The sequence below is a fragment of the Rana temporaria genome, chromosome 9 (genome assembly GCF_905171775.1).
Source record: "Rana temporaria chromosome 9, aRanTem1.1, whole genome shotgun sequence".
Classification (NCBI taxonomy): Eukaryota; Metazoa; Chordata; class Amphibia; order Anura; family Ranidae; genus Rana; species Rana temporaria.
In genome coordinates, this window is record NC_053497.1 from 138,193,295 (window position 1) to 138,209,616 (window position 16,322).

The 16,322-nt window shown below is 45.1% G+C and overlaps 1 protein-coding gene across 2 annotated transcripts in view; it reads right to left on the bottom strand.

Moving 5' to 3' along the window:
- The window catches only part of USP20 (ubiquitin specific peptidase 20), a 105,597-nt gene that overhangs the window by 73,193 nt on the left and 16,082 nt on the right, over positions 1 to 16,322 (bottom strand). For both annotated transcript variants that reach the window (XM_040324647.1, XM_040324646.1), the window contains exons 2-5: positions 14,744 to 14,906; positions 10,682 to 10,735; positions 10,534 to 10,596; positions 4,397 to 4,534 (exon numbers count right to left, since the gene is read on the bottom strand). In XM_040324647.1, coding sequence (XP_040180581.1) covers positions 4,397 to 4,534; positions 10,534 to 10,596; positions 10,682 to 10,735; positions 14,744 to 14,824 — 336 coding nt within the window. In that variant the 5' untranslated portion in view covers positions 14,825 to 14,906. The remainder of the gene's footprint in view (positions 1 to 4,396; positions 4,535 to 10,533; positions 10,597 to 10,681; positions 10,736 to 14,743; positions 14,907 to 16,322) is intronic.

Sequence of the window (16,322 nt, forward strand, 5' to 3'; positions counted from 1 at the left end):
TGGCCAGGTACATTATTTTTATCCATGCATTGGCTCCTGGGATATAAGTGTCATCAATGCTAGGAGTCAATGGGCATCCTCCACTTCAATGAGTGTGCCGTACTTTGTACGCATTGCAAATGTGCAAGATCGGGAGGTGCATGCTGGGTAGCCAACAGCACCATATCCCGGAAGGAGCAATGAGTGGGCTTCAAATGCCCACACTGAAGAAGGGAGCCTGCCTGATGAGGAGAGCAGAATGAGTTTTTAAAATAGAAAATGAATCAGAAAACCTACTGCCATAATGTATTGTGTTAGTTGCAACCACCGTGAGGGTGTTTTTTTTTTAAACATGCTGGAACTCCACTTGGGTCCTGGAGCTATTTTTCATGCAAAAAACGGACTGTCTGTTTTTTGGAACAGATCAAATCTCTATTTTTCTTCCGTGAAAAAATGGATCAGACGAAAAACTGATGTAAACAGATGTTGACGAAACTGGATGTAAAAGGATGATCATCCATTTACATCTGATTTTTCACAGAGATGCATTAATCCGTTTTTCATCTGTCGCCGGATGGTCCGCATGTGTGAAAGGGGCCAAGACAAGGTTAATTCGGTTTGTTGCAGGCTGGCTGGTAAGTGAGCTAGGATTTTTTTTTTCTTTTGTTCTTTGAAAGTACAGACTCTCCATAGGACTCTTCTGGCAGAAAAGATTTAGACAGGTGACTGTGCAGTGCTGATGATGCACAGCCAATGCTGTAGCTCACTGGACTGGGGACTAAACATGGAGTTACACTTAAAAGTTCACATATTGTTTATGATGGTCATATGGCCATTTTGACCACCTTTTCGATTTGCAAAAAACAAAATGAAGAAAACTTGCTGCTATAACCTGCTTAACAGATATAAACATATAATTTGTTTGGATGAGAATTTTTTTTGCAATTAAAAGCTGGTTGAAATTGTCAACAAACTGCTGCATGTTTAGTTACCATTAGCTCTTTCCATGGGCGTCCGCTCCATAGGGCAAGGGGGGGCAATTGACCCCCCCTGGAAAATCGAGAAGGTGTTGAAGACTCTTGCGGCCGCGGGCTGTCTGAGCGGTCCCAGGCCGGATGTCACACAGACACAGTGAGCAGAGTGAAGCTGCCTCTCCCTATAGTGTTTATGTGTACACAGGGGGAGGGAACCATGATGTGACCCGGCTGTGCGGATGGCTGATCTGAGGTACTGAATGGGATGGGGGGAGGGGAGGTCCGTCTGTGCTGAAGGGGGGGTTTGTGCTGAATGGGGGTCCGTCTGTGCTGAATGGAGGGGTCTGTGCGGAATGGGGGGCTGTGCTGAAGGGGGGGTCCATCTGTGCTGAATAGAGGGGTCTGTGCAGAAAGGGGGGTCTGTGCTGAATGGAGGGTTTTGTGCTGTACATTCTCTATGCTATATTTATATGGGCATGGAGTGAAGCTAAATTATCTCAAGAGCTATTTCACACTGCCAACTGCGCTATTCGGCCGCTAGCGGGCCCTTTTAACCCCTGCTAGCGTTTGAAGAAAGGGTTAAATGTGTATCGCCACTGCGGAAGCCCCCCCCCCCCCCCCTGAAAAAATTTCAGCGGACGCCCATGGCTCTTTCTGTAATAAAACGATACGTACTGCATGATGAGCATAATAGCCTTCCTCATACTAGGTTTTAACCTTTGTACATACAGTATCTCACAAAAGTGAGTACCCCCTTACATTCCCTGCTGTCAGAATACACTCATCAGCACCAGCGGCTATAGCCAGTGGCACTGATTAACTTAAGTTTTTTGCAACAGGCTGATTGCAACAGCTATTGAAAAATCTACTTCTGTACAACCAACCTGGATTGAAATTCAGCCTGTCCCTGCTGAACCAGGTAACTTTCCATCCATCTATGGCCAGTTTAACTATAGAACATGAGCAGGTAAGGATTAGCAGTTATGTTTGATTAAATCCTTTTAATGCATATAACTGACCCGATTATTATTTTTTTAGCAATATTGTAATTTTGCTTTAAAAATTACAGTTTTTCTTACCATGGAATAACAGATAAGAAGCACATTTAAAGCGGAGGTCCCCACAAAAAGTGAACCTCTGCTTTTCGGAACATTCCCCTCCTCCGGTGTCACATTTGGCACCTTTCAGGGGGGAGGGGGTGCAGATACCTATTTGCACCCACTTCCGGGAATAGACTCCCATGGGAGTCACGCCCCTTCGCATCACCCCCTGCTGTCTTCTGGGAAACACTGGTGAGGGTGCGGCTTGCGCATGCGCAGTAGGGAAGCGGGCAGTGAAGCCGCAATGCTTCACTTCCCGATTCCCTCACCGAGGATGGCGGCAGGGGCAGCCGAGAGACGAGCAATTGCTCAGCCTCGGCTGCTGACATCGCGGGCGTGCTGGACAGGTAAGTGTCCATTTATTAAAAGTCAGCAGCTGCAGTATTTGTAGCTGCTGGCTTTTAAAAAAAATCCTCACAAACTATGTGCCTGGACCCCTTACATCATGCTGACTGATATCATAGCGTATGCAGGTCCAAAGCAAGAGATCTCAGCTTTTTTTCCTAGTTGAAGAAAGAGGGAAGGGGAATAGCCTTGAACGTAAGGTACAGCTCACATTTGTGTAATCATACATGTAAACAATACAGACAGAAAAATATTTCTATTTAAAAAATATTTATGCATGCGTTATTTATGTATATTCACAGTGCCTTGAAAAAGTATTCACACCCCTTGAAATTTTCCAAATGTTGTCATGTTACAACCAAAAACAAATGTTTTTTATGTGATAGATCAACACAAAGTGGCACAAATGGTTTTCATTATAGCTGCAAGTCTTTTTGGGTATTTCTCTACCAGCTTTGCACATCTAGAGAGACATTTTTGCCCATTTTTCTTTGCAAAATAGCTCAAGCTCTGTCAGATTGGATGGAGAGCATCTGTGAAAAGCAATTTTAAAGACTTGCCACAGATTCTCAATTGGATTTAGGTCTGGACTTTGACTCGGTCATTCTAAGGCCGCGTACACACGATCGGTTAAACCGATGAGAACGGTCTGATGGAACGTTTTCATCGGTCCAAACCGATCGTGTGTGGGCCCCATCGGTTATTTATCCATCAGTTAAAAAAAAGCCAACTTGTTTTAAATTTAACCGATGGATACCTAACCGATAGAAAAAAAAACATTGTTTGTAGGCACGTCCATCAGTTAAAAATCCATGCATGCTCAGAATCAAGTCGACGCATGCTTGGAAGCATTGAACTTCGTTTTTTTCAGCACGTTGTTGTGTTTTACGTCACCGTGTTCTGACACGATCGTTTTTTTTAATTGATGGTGTGTAGGCATGACTGACCATCAGTCAGCTTCATCGGTTAACTGATGAAAATGGTCCATCAGACCGTTTTCATCGGATGGACCGATCGTGTGTACATGAATATGCTTTAAACTAAACCATTCCATTGTGGCTCTGGCTGCATGTTTAGAGTCGTTGTTCTGATGGAAGGTGAACCTCCACCCCAGTCTCAAGTCTTTTGCAGACTCTAACAGGTTTTCTTGCCCTGCATTTGGCTCCATCTTATCTTCCCATCAACTGATGACTTCCCTGTCCCTACTGAAGAAAAGCATCTCCACTACATGATGCTGCCACCACCATGTTTCACGGTGGGGATGGTGTGTTCAGGGTGATGTGCAGTGTTAGTTGTCTACCACGCGTTTTGCTTTTAGGTCAAAAAGTTCAATTTTGGTCTTATCTGACCAGAGCACCTTCTTCCTCATGTTTGCTGTGTCCCCCACATAGCTTGTCGCAAATTGCAAACGGGTCTTCATATGGCTTTCTTCTTTCCACTTTTCCATAAAGGCCAGATTTGGTGGCTTCTGAAGGCAATTGGTTCCACTAGATTTTAGTTAGGGGTATCAGCGTAAAGGGGGCTGAATACAAATGCATGCCACACTTTTCAGATATTTCTTTGTAAAAAAAATTGAAAACCATTTATCATTTTCCTTCCACTTCACGATTATGTGCCACTTTGTGTTGATCTATCACATAAAATCCCAATAAAATACATTAACATTTTTGGTTGTAACATGAGAAAATGTGGGAAATTTCAAGGGGTTTGAATACTTTTTCAAGGCACTGTATGTAGATTTTTAGAATGTGTGTACAATCTGATTGCACATTCTTCTTTAGGTAAATCCTTGCACCGCATTTGTTTTGTAAATGTAATGGAGACTGCACACAGATTGTACAATCAGGCTGTAACATGTGTAGCGAGCTTTGGAAGATTTTACCATTGCCAGTTGTCTCTGTAATAACACACGGAGGTATGCTTGTATATAACACAAACATGTGCAATCTACAAAACACACCCAGGTCATGTGTCAGAATGCTGGCCTGCACAACGTACCCTGTGGCTAAGCCTTGGTGACGTGGAGTGGGAGTGGGTGGGTGAAGGTGCTCCAGAGTCCAGAAAGACTTCTTTTTCACAGGAGTAGCACCACACACGAAATGTGGTCAGGTTCACGATGAGATTGTGCTTCTTAGCCTGAAAAAAAAAGAAAACACCAAATTAATGTAAATTCAGTCTCCCTACTACAGTGACTTAAAGCGGTTGTAAACCCGCATCAAATTTTTTATTTATTTTTTCTCCTGTAAGGCAAAAGTCATAATGAGCTTATATGCACCGCATATTAGCTCATTATGAAATACTTACCTCGGAACGAGGTGTGTAGCACTTACCTGGTCCACGCCGAGCGAGATTTCATCTTGCCTCGGCACGTCTTCCGGGTATCGCCGCTCCAGCGCTGTGATTGGCTGGAGCGGCGATGGTGCACGCGGCAGATTTAAAACTCGGCAAGGTCCGGCGGCTGCCGGTCCTTTCGCCGTAGATCCCCCCTGCGCATTGCGAGGGGAATATATCCTAAACCGTACAGGTTTAGGAGATATTCTCCTTACCTACAGGTAAGCCTTGTTATAGGCTTACCTGTAGGTAAAAGTTAAAAAAGTGGGTTTACAACCACTTTAAAATACACCCGAGTTGAGTTGAGCGGTATCTTCATATAGTGTGGTCTTACCCCGAAGGGTCGTGACGTGCTTACAAACACATACTAGGGCCAATTTATAGACAAGATCTGATTAACCTACCAGCATATCTTTGGAGTGTGGGAGGAAACAGGAGTACCTGGAGGAAACCCACGCAGGCACAGGGAGAACATGCAAACTCCAGGCAGATGGTGTCGTGGTCGGGATTTGTACCAACGACCCTATTGCTGCTAGGTGACAGTGCTAACCACTACACCACTGTGCTGCACACTACACCTGTCATTTTGACTCCAGCAGTTGAACAGGATGATAGGGGTGCACATGGGAAAGCGACAGGTTCACTTTAACACAAAGGCACCAAGAATATTGCAGAGCTCTGTAGACTTTCCCACCAAGCTTTGACTATAACACAACATGGACCATTACAAAATGCATACTTTGCCTCTAAAAACTAGAAAAATTAAAGGAGAAGTACAGACAAAGCTCTGTAGTTTGTTCTGCACCCCTGTGACCTGTTTTCAGCAAACAGCGGACCGAAGCCTGCTGTCGGCTGATGTCACAGAGCCGCTCCAGGCTTGGGAAAGATTGTGACCCTATGGTCCACATGCCTGGACTGGCACCTGCTTCAGCCTCTCAGTGAGCCGATGAGAGCCTGAGCTGGCCCACTCCCGCCCTGTCTACAGCCCAGTGCTCCAGTGAGTGTGGGGGGGTGGGGCAGAGCAGAGAGCTGGTGTCAGTCACCAGCTTTTTGCTGGCAGAGCTGTGAGAACCGAGCGAGCGGCAGTGTTTGATCACTTGGTTCTCAGTCTTAGAGCCGGCCAGGGACAGATGCAGCATCGGAATGATGCTGCATTCACTTAGGCCAGTATGATTCTGAAAAAGTACTTATAAATAATAACTTTGGGTTTAAAAAATCAGTTTAGGCCGATACGCTATAAGCATATATAGATTGCGCAAATGTTGTAGCATCTACATAATAGGGGGTAGTTTTATGGCATTGTTATTATTATTATTATTATTTTTTTTTACTTGTTATCTGCGTTTTTTGTTTTTTCGTGACTGCAACATTATGGCAGACACATCGGACATTTTTGACACTATTTTGGGAGCATTCACATTAATACAGCGATCAGTGCAATAAAAATACACTGATTACTGTATAAATGTGACTGGCAAGGAAGGGGTTAACCACTAGGGGGCGAGGAGGAGTTAAGTGTGTCCTAGGAAGTGATTCTAACTGTTAGGGGGCATAGCTTACTGTGACACTTCACTGATCGCTGCTCCCAATGAGAGGGAGCAGACCTTACAAAGGCATCCCCCGGCTCTGCCGTTCCGTGACTCGATTGCAGGACACAGGCGGACATAGAGTCCGCGGGTCCTGCGGGCACGGTCCCGGAGACCGCTAGGGGGCAGGATTCAAAGCAACAAATATATATACGTTGCTTTGCCTGCCCGTGCCATTCTGCCGATGTATATCTGCGTGAAAGTTTAAGGCCCAGATTCTCAGAAGAGATACGACGGCGTATCTGCAGATACGTAACTGCATTTTTACACTAGCCGCTAGGTGGCGCTTCCGTCGAATTCCGCGTTGAGTATGCAAATTAGGTAGATACGCGAATTTCCGAACGTACGCCCGGCCGACACAGTAAAGTTACGCCGTTTACGTTAGGCTTTTCCCTGGCGTATAGTTACCCCTGCTATATGGTGGCATAAGTGCGGCGTAACAATGTTAAGTATGGCCGTCGTTCCCGCGTCGAAATTTGAAAAAGTTGCGTCATTTGCGCAAGTCATCCGTGAATGGGGCTGGACGTCATTTACGTTCACGTCGAAACCAATGACGTCCTTGCGGCGTACTTTGGAGAAATGCACACTGGGAAATTCCACGGACGGCGCATGCGCCGTTCGGGAAAAACTATCCAAATTTGAATTAGGCGGGCTTACGCCGGCCGATTTGCGCTACGCTGCCGCAACTTACGGAGCAAGTGCTTTGGGAATACAGCACTTGCCCGTCTAAGTTGCGGCGGCGTAACGTAAATCGGATACGTTACACCGCCGCAGAGATACGCCGCTGGACGAGAATCTGGCCCTAAAGCGGTTAAAGTTTACACAAAAATTATATGCACACAAAGGAGGCATGAGCTCCGTTGAAAGATCAACACCACATCCCCAGTTATTTTCTGCACTTGATGACAATGTTCTCAGTTTAAATAATAATACAGCCACCACATCTAAGGACTGGTAAGGTGCAATACATTACATTTTAATTTGGGATTAAATTATGCTTTAAAAGTGTTACTAAACAGTAAAATCAGTCTGTATAAGCAGTAACGCATGCTAGTTAAACTCACTGTGGAACCTAAGGGCATAATTCTCTGCGTTGTGTAAAAAAGGTGTTTGATCCTGTCTTCTCTGATCCTCCCCTTTTTCCACAGTCCTGAAACCATTCCCTGATAGGACAGAGACTAGGGGACGAGCTGCACATGCTCAGTTTGGTGTGTATTAGTAGAGGTTTTTTTTTGTCTTGGGATGGTGCATCAGCACTGTCCAGACAGACGGTCAAAGGTCATACAGCCTTATAGGACAGTCAGAGGGGAATGAAAACTCCTCCTACAAGCTTTAACCAAACACTGATAGAAGTCACAAGACTGCTCTATACTGTTGATGAAAAAAAAAGGTATTTAGCAGTTTATAATTACAAAATAATTGCATTTCCATGTTCTGTGTACTGTGGGAGACCTGATATAGTGAATGCAGGCTCCTGGGTTTAGTAACACTTTAAGGCAATAGGAAAAATGCTAACAGGTAACTTTTAATGAGAGAAGAGACTCTGTGGGGAGAGATTTACTAAAACCGATGCACAGAGAATCTGGTGCAGCTGTGCATAGAAGCCAATCAGCTTCTAACTTCAGCTTGTTCAATAAAGATTTGGCAAGAAAACCTAGAAGGTGATTGGTTACTATGCACAGCTGTACCAGATTCTGTGTGCACCAGTTTCAGTAAATCTCCCTTATATTTATTCTGCCACAAATATATCTCCCCTGCCACCAGACTTTTTTCCCCCCAATGGGCGTGTGCCATTTAAATTAGGCGCGCTCCCGCGCCGAACCTACTGCGCATGCTCCGTTTCGAAATTCCCGCCGTGCTTTGCGCGAAGTGACGTCATTTTTTGAACGGCGGCGTGTGTAGCGTACTTCCGTATTCCCGGACGTCTTACGCAAACGACGTGAATTTTTAAATTTCGACGCGGGAACGACGGCCATACTTTATACAGCAATACGTTTGCTGTGTAAAGTTAAGGCACCCAAAACGACGACTAAATTTGCGACGGGAAACTAGACTAGCAGCGACGTAGCGAACGCAAAAAAAACGTCGTGGATCGCTGTAACTCCTAATTTGCATACCCGACGCTGGTTTATGACGCAAACTCCCCCCATTGGCGGCCGCGGTACTGCATCCTAAGATCCGACAGTGTAAAACAATTACACCTGTCGGATTAAGGGCTATCTATGCGTAACTGATTCTATGAATCAGTCGCATAGATACTCTGAGAGATACGACGGAGTATCTGAGATACTCCGTCGTATCTCCGCTGTGAATCTGGCCCTCTGAACCCAGAAGACTAGGGGTAGATGAAATCAGCAGTGACAGTGATCAGTGGGAAATGGACAGGTGTTACATTCCTGGAGGAGGGTATTTTGCAAAGCAAGTGTGCCATAAGGTGCGTATATGCAGAGGGTACTTACACATTACGGCAAGAGCACTTAGGGCACCCAAACTTTGCATACAATTTAGTTTTGCTTTAAACAGCACCCTGGCAACCAGCCTTACCCCTGTCATTTAACTCTATCCTGCCAGAGCCACTACACACTGACAAAGCCACTAAAATTCTAGTGTGATTAACAGTGTGTGAGATGGTTAGTGGAAGCTCACATTACAAAGAGGTCTACATATACAGCCAGGGCCCTAACACTGATGCCTCGTACACACGATCGGAATTTCCGACAACAAAACCATGGATTTTTTTCCGACTAAATGTTGGCTCAAACTTGTGTTGCATACACGTGGTCACACAAATATTGTCGGAAATTCCGAACGTCAAGAACGCTGTGACGTACAAAACTACGACAAGCCGAGTTTAATGATTACGGGAATGTGTACCATTTTTGCGCGTCGGAATTGCATATAGACGATCAGAATTTCCAACAAGAACTTTTCCCGTCAGAAAATTTGCGAACCAGCTATCAAATTTTTGCTGTCGGAAATTCCGACAGAAAAAGTCAGATGGAGCCTACACATGGTCAGAATTTCCGACCAAAAGCTCACATCTAACTTTTCGTGTCGAAAATTCCAATCGTGTGCACGCGGCATCACACAAGTTGCCCACTTTTACAAATAATATTTATACACTTTCGTGGGCATGATAGGCTCACTTTAACATAAACTTGTGCTTTGCAGGGCAAAGAAATGCAGCACACCCAGTACTGACCTCCTGAAAATGTTAGTTGCTCTAGCTGTTCACCCAGTGGTTACAATGCTTTATGTCCTGACTTCTTAAAATCAGTGACCCAGAAGAAGAATGCAGATCAGGAAAGTCAGAACCCATTATCTGCATGAGCGTTCAGGGTCACTGACAAGAACCCAGCATGGAGCCGAGAACCCAGGAAGGCTCACAAGTCACTGGCTGGGTTTAACAGTGTAAATCAGGCATGTCCAAAGTCAGGCCCGGGGGCCAAATGCGGCCCCCCTGTTGATTTAATATTGCCCCCCTGGGGATTTGGATATATATATTGTTTGTGGCCCCCAGGGCCACAAAAGATATATACTGTATTTATTGGCGCTGCCTTGGAAGTCTCGTCTCCTGGGATGCCATTGGATAACTAACTGTTCTGTCTATCATAAGAGGCAGGACTTTGTATTAAAGAGGCCACAGGGTAAACAAGACATTCTCCTGTTTGTAATCTGTCGGCACTCGTCCCGCCCCCCTCCCTCTGCCCTCCGAGGCTGCATTGATGGCAATGGTAAGGCAGCATTTATGGGACATGTGAGGCTGCATTTATGGCACATGTGAGGCTGCACTGATGGCAATGGTAAGGCTGCATTTATGGCACATGTGAGGATGCATTTATGGCACATGTGAGGCTGCATTGGTTGCAATGGTGAGGTTGCAATGGTAAGGCTGCATTCATGGCAATGGTAAGGCTGCATTCATGGCAATGGTGAAGCTGCATTCATGGCAATGGTAAGCCTGTGCGTGTTATACGTCGATAAATACTGTATATCCAAATAACACGCCCAAGCTCATCTCTTCACCACACACAGCCACAAAGGCAAGATTGTTCTTGTTGGGCCGTGTATTAGTGCTGAGACGAACACACTTAGACCGAATTTTAATGGTTCAAAGAATGTCAGGCAAAATAGTCGGCCCTCACGCATGTTCACTTAATCAAATCTGGCCCTCTTTGAAAAAAGTTTGGACACCCTTGGTGTAAATGATTCACCCACCTGGGCATGCAAAGTACTGTGATCAGCATAGGATTCTCCACATCCCACGTATTGGCAGCCATCCTAAAACATAAAGCAGACGTCATTCATCTCGTACACGGTCACATGTCACTGTAAACTATCTCTCTTCTCCTCCTAGGCCACTCACCTGCAGACAAGCCCAGAGATTGGGTCCACCAGCTCCGCATGACTCGCACGTTCCCTTTAGAAATAGACACAGAAGATAAGATGGTTATAGACCAGTTCATTTACAATGTATACTTGGTACCAAACAACATGGAATTCATTAGAGTTGGCGCTCTTGTCATCAGGAATTCTAGTCAAATGCTGCATTTGCCATTGGAACGCAATCATATGTGTTTGGATAGCAAACATAGGCCTAGATTCAGGTAGAATTAGGCAGGCGTTGCGTATCTCAGATACACTACGCCGCCGTAAGTTTGAGCAGCAAGTCCTGTATTCACATAGAACTTGCGCTGAAACTTACGGCGGCGCAGTGTAACTGGGCCGGCGTAAGCCCGCCTAATTCAAAATAGGCTGGTTGGGGGCGTGTTCTATGTAAAATACTAGTGACCCCACGTATTTGATGTTTTTAATGAACGGCGCATGCGCTGTCCGTGGACCTATCCCAGTGCGCATGCTCCAAATGACGTTGGCAAATCGTCATGCTTTCGACGTGAACGTAAATTACGGCCAGCCCCATTCACGGACGAGTTAGGCAAACTACGTAAAAAAAAAAAATTTTGACGTGGGAACGACAGCCATACTTAACATTGGCTGCGCCATGTATTTGGTGGAATAACTTTACGCCTGAAAACCCCTTACGTAAACAGCGTATCTTTACTGCGACGGCCGGGCGTACGTTCGTGAATCGGCGTATCTAGCTGATTTACATATTCTAGACGTAAATCAGCGTATACGCCCCTAGCGGCCAGCGTAAATATGCAGTTAAGATACAACGGCGTAGGAGACTTACGCCGGTCGTATCTTAGCAACATTTAAGCGTATCTCAGTTTGAGCATACGCTTAAAGTTGCGACGGCGGGGATTCAGACTTACGACGGCATATCTACTGATACGCCCGTCGTAAGTCTATGTGGATCCACCCCATACAATGTAACAACAAAAAAAGGCATGCAGTTCAAAGGCACATCAATAAGACGTGCAGTGTCCAAAGAAACGCAGAGCAGGTCAAACACAGCCTCAGAACTGCATATGTACTGACCAGTAAAAGCCAAAAGAATTTTGCTGACCTGCCCTTGAAACGCAGGACAACAATGACCATCAGCATAAACCCAAAAATTATCAGGAGCTAAAAAATGTGGCCAAAAACGTAGTACCATGACCTCCATGTTCATTTTCAGAAGCCGGAAAGCAGGTCAGAGGATTTTTACCAGCGTTTTAGAACAAAGATGTTCATTCATACTAGTGGGAAATACTATGCAGTGGAATCCAGGGGAAAGTTCTCCTCAAATCCTACGGAACAAGAGAAGAGCCTGTCTACTCCTATGATGCAAGACACAAACTAGGAGTAAACTGCTATGAAAAAAAGTGGCCAGTACACCCAAAATGTAGATTTTAGTTACTGGTAGGTACCTGGTTTGGAGGTTCTAGCCTCAACATCTCCTCGCCACCCCTCCAGGCTCCATTTCTACCCGAATACAACGATCAGGAAAAAGCCTCCTGTGCATTAATTTGGGAGCCTGGTATAAGTGTTGGAGATAAATTCACATCATGGGGGTACACTTCAAGCTTTGCTGCCCTCTAGGACTGGGGGTGTCCGGAAAGTTTATTAACACACGAATAAAAACCGCTCATCCAGCTACTCATCTGTAGCTTTACAGTCCTAGACACAGTGCGCTTGCAGTAATACTTTCATGGCCTGTCTGTCTCTTACCTGGTCTGTGTATCAGCCTTAGGGCTTGCTCTTTCTCACACCTGCATGGTTAAGTAATCTTCCCTCAGTGTGGCTCCACCCTAGCCTCAACAGGAACCACGATTTAACACTGTGTTCTCCAAGCCTGCCTTGCCGTGCAATATTGTGTGTTTGGTTTCCTAATTCCTGCTTGCTGTGTGCTCTACGTTTGTCTCCGTTACCGATTTTGGCGTGTTCTCGACTATCCCTGCCTGCTTGTGACCCTGACCTTTAGCGTGTTTTCTGTTTATCCTTGTCTGCTAGTCGCCCCGACCTTTGGCTTATCCTCCTGTAGCCTAGCGTGAGCTGGGAGACCCTGGGGGCCGCGACCTGGAGTCCGTTGCAGTGCAGTCTATCCTCACCACTAGAGGCTCTGGTGAACACCTACTGGCTCTTATGCCCTGTACACACGATAGGTTAGTCTGATGAAAACTGACTGATGGATTTTTCCATCAGTTATCCGATGAAGCTGACTGATGATCAGTCGTGCCTACACACCATCAGTTACGGTGACGTAAAACACAACAACGTGCTGAAAAAAATGAAGTTCAATGCTTTCAAGCATGCGTCGACTTGATTCTGAGCATGCGTGGATTTTTAACCGATGGACGCATCCACAGACGATCGTTTTTTTCTATAGGTTTTTTATCCATCAGATAATTTTAAAAAAAGTTGTCAGTACCCCCGCAGGTAGTGATGTCAGTAGACTCCCCGTCCTCCTATACACTCCCCTATGTCAGCATGCATTTTTTTCTATGTATTCCTTACACTAAATTCTGCTATGATAGCAAAGACCTTGGGCCCAATAACCTGCAGCTCTACCCTTGACTGAGTTGCTCTGAATTTTTTGAGTGTCGTTCTCTTTTAGTTGCTATCATTACGAGTTGGTGGTGGCGTGTGGCGCGGGGGCGGAGCTGGATGTCTGGTCTCAGGTACGTTCCTTATGACTCTAACCCTTCTCTATCTCTTTTTTCCTTTTCCTGTCTTTTCCTCCCGTTCCTCCCCTTTTCTCCCCTCCTTCCCTTTTCTTTCTGCTCTTCCCCTAGGGGCCTAAGGGCGTTGTGTTGACACTGGAGGTCCTGGTGGCTGGTGCGCTGGGGGGGGCGGGCGCTGGGGGCCCTGACTGGTCGGACGGACTCGGCGGCCAGCTCCCGGGGGGGCAGCCTGACCTCTTCTGGAGGTGGGGCGCTTTTTTTGCCGCCCCGGACCTGTCGATTGCCGAGGGGGTCGGTGGGGATTGCTGCAGGGAGGAAGGTAAGTTGGAGGTCCAGGAAGGCCCCCCTTCCTTCGTGCGCGCCCGGCCGGCTTTCCCTTATAACTTGCACAGTGCAAATGGTTTCGTTTTTCTTTTGTCCGTCAGACTGGTTGGGCCGGCCTTCGGTTCCCGGCCCCTCCTTAGGGTCCTTAGGGTGCCGGAAAACCCCTTTTAATACTTGAATAGATGGTGTGCCACCTCTGTATCTTAAACCTCAACTTAGGTGTACTGTATGGGGGAGGTGGCCCCCGTCCTCGGCCCGCCACCCGACTCTCCAGTCCCCCTTTGTGATTTTAGTATAGCTACCAAGCCCCGGTGTGACTATGTGCACCCCCTGTTTTTTTCTCTGTTATGTTGAAAAGAAATAACAAAAATGGATGGCTTATTGTTTGATGTATGATGCTTTTGACAACATAAGTTGTAATGTATTACCATGCCGTCCACAAATAAAGATTTTACAAAAAAAAAAAAAAAATTCTGCTATGATCACTAACATCCAGTCAAAATCCAGTAAAGCAACCACATGACTTTAGAAAAGGAGTGGGGGTGGGAATTAAAAAATAATGCCTGTCTCCAGGCTAGTGCATGAGATATGTAAATAAACTGATGTTGCAACTGTGATCAGGTGACCTCAGACACACACACACTATCTCTCACTAGATACATCTAACCTAAATCAGATCACTTGTCTGTGTATATTCTGCTTTCTGTTCTGTGTTTTCACTGCAATATACATGCATTTCCTCACTGAATATGTAAATAACCTGTCACTCACAGTAAGGGGGCGGAACAGACTAAGGTTTTTCTCTGTAAGTCTGTTTTATTTCACTGAACAATAAAAGAGGATTGCTCAGAGCTGGATAAACTCTATGTGGCAAGACTGGGCACAGATGATAGGAAATATTATACTGTACATTGTGACATCAAAAAAAAAAATTATAATAATTTGGGTTTACATCCACTTTAACAGTACAGATTTCTGTTTAAGATACTCAGACTGGTTGCTTTGCTTTGCTAGTACAGGCTTTATAAGTAACTCACCTTGGATTTTAAGATTAAGTCCTCCTTGGTGACTTCTCCTATAGAATCCAGATGAGCACAAAAGTCTACCATCTCCCCCATTGTGAAGGATCTATGAAGAAAAGGTCAGGAGTCCCAACCAGGGCCCAGAATATCATACAAACAGATAATGTTAATGAACGACCTGAGAAAACAGAAAATGTAGAAAGAAAAAAATGGTTAGGTAGCACATGTGATCTCTTATATGGTCAGTCTACCAAATACTGATATGCTTGCACTGAAATTGTACCAGGGGTTATATTAAAGTGGAAGTAAATCCTCCTCTCTTTTTCAGCCAAGGAAGCTGCCATCTTGGCCTCGGTTTGATCTCCAACTGCCATGGTGCTACACATGTGATCAGTTATGACACCAGCCATTGGATGGTTTGACAGTTTGGTTGAGATCACAAACAATATGACAGTTAGCAATCCCAGGATGCCGGGAATTATTTTAATTTTTTTTCGATTTAGTTCACCCCCGAAAGAATTTCCCCCCTTCCTGACCAGGCCATTTTTTGTGATACGGCACTGCGTTACTTTAACTGACGAGTGGGTACAACGTCACACAACCGCGCAAACAAAATTTACGTCCTTTTTTTCCCCCCACAAATAGAGATTTCTTTTGGTGGTATTTGTCACTTGTCTCTTGTGTATAGCACAAAAATTAAAAACCGCAGAGGTGATCAATTTAACCACTTAAGACCCGGATCAAAATGCAGCTAAAGGACCCGGCCAGGTTTTGCGATTCGGCACTGCGTCGCTTTAACAGACAATTGCGCGGTCGTGCGACGTGGCTTCAAAACAAAATTGGAGTCCTTTTTTTCCCACAAACAGATTTCTTTTGGTGATATTTGATCACCTCTGCGGTTTTTATTTTTTGTGCTATAAACAAAAATAGAGCGACAATTTTGAAAAAAATATTTTTTACTTTTTGCTATAATAAATATCCCCCAAAAATATATAAAAAAACATATTTTTTCCTCAGTTTAGGCCGATACGTATTCTACCTATTTTTGGTATAAAAAAAAAAATCGCAATAAGCGTTTATCGATTGGTTTGCGCAAAATTTATAGCGTTTACAAAATAGGGGATAGTTTTATTGCATTTTTATTAATTATTATTTTTTTACTACTAATGGCGGCGATCAGCGATTTTTATCATGACTGCGACATTATGGCGGACACTTCGGACAATTTTGACACATTTTTGGGACCATTGTCATTTTCACAGCAAAAAATGCATTTAAAATGCATTGTTTACTGTGAAAATGACAGTTGCAGTTTGGGAGTTAACCACAAGGGGGCGCTGATGGGGTTATGTGTGACCTCATGTGTGTTTACAACTGTAGGGGGGTGTGGCTGTAGGTGTGACGTCATCGATTGTGTATCCCTATAAAAGGGATCACACGATCGATGCCGCCGCCGCCACAGTGAAGAACGGGGAAGCTGTGTTTACATACAGCTCTCCCCGTTCTTCAGCTCCGGGGACCGATCACGGGACTCCAGCAGCGATCGGGTCCCGGATCTTCGGACCAGGTCACGGGCGCGCGTCCGCGACCCACA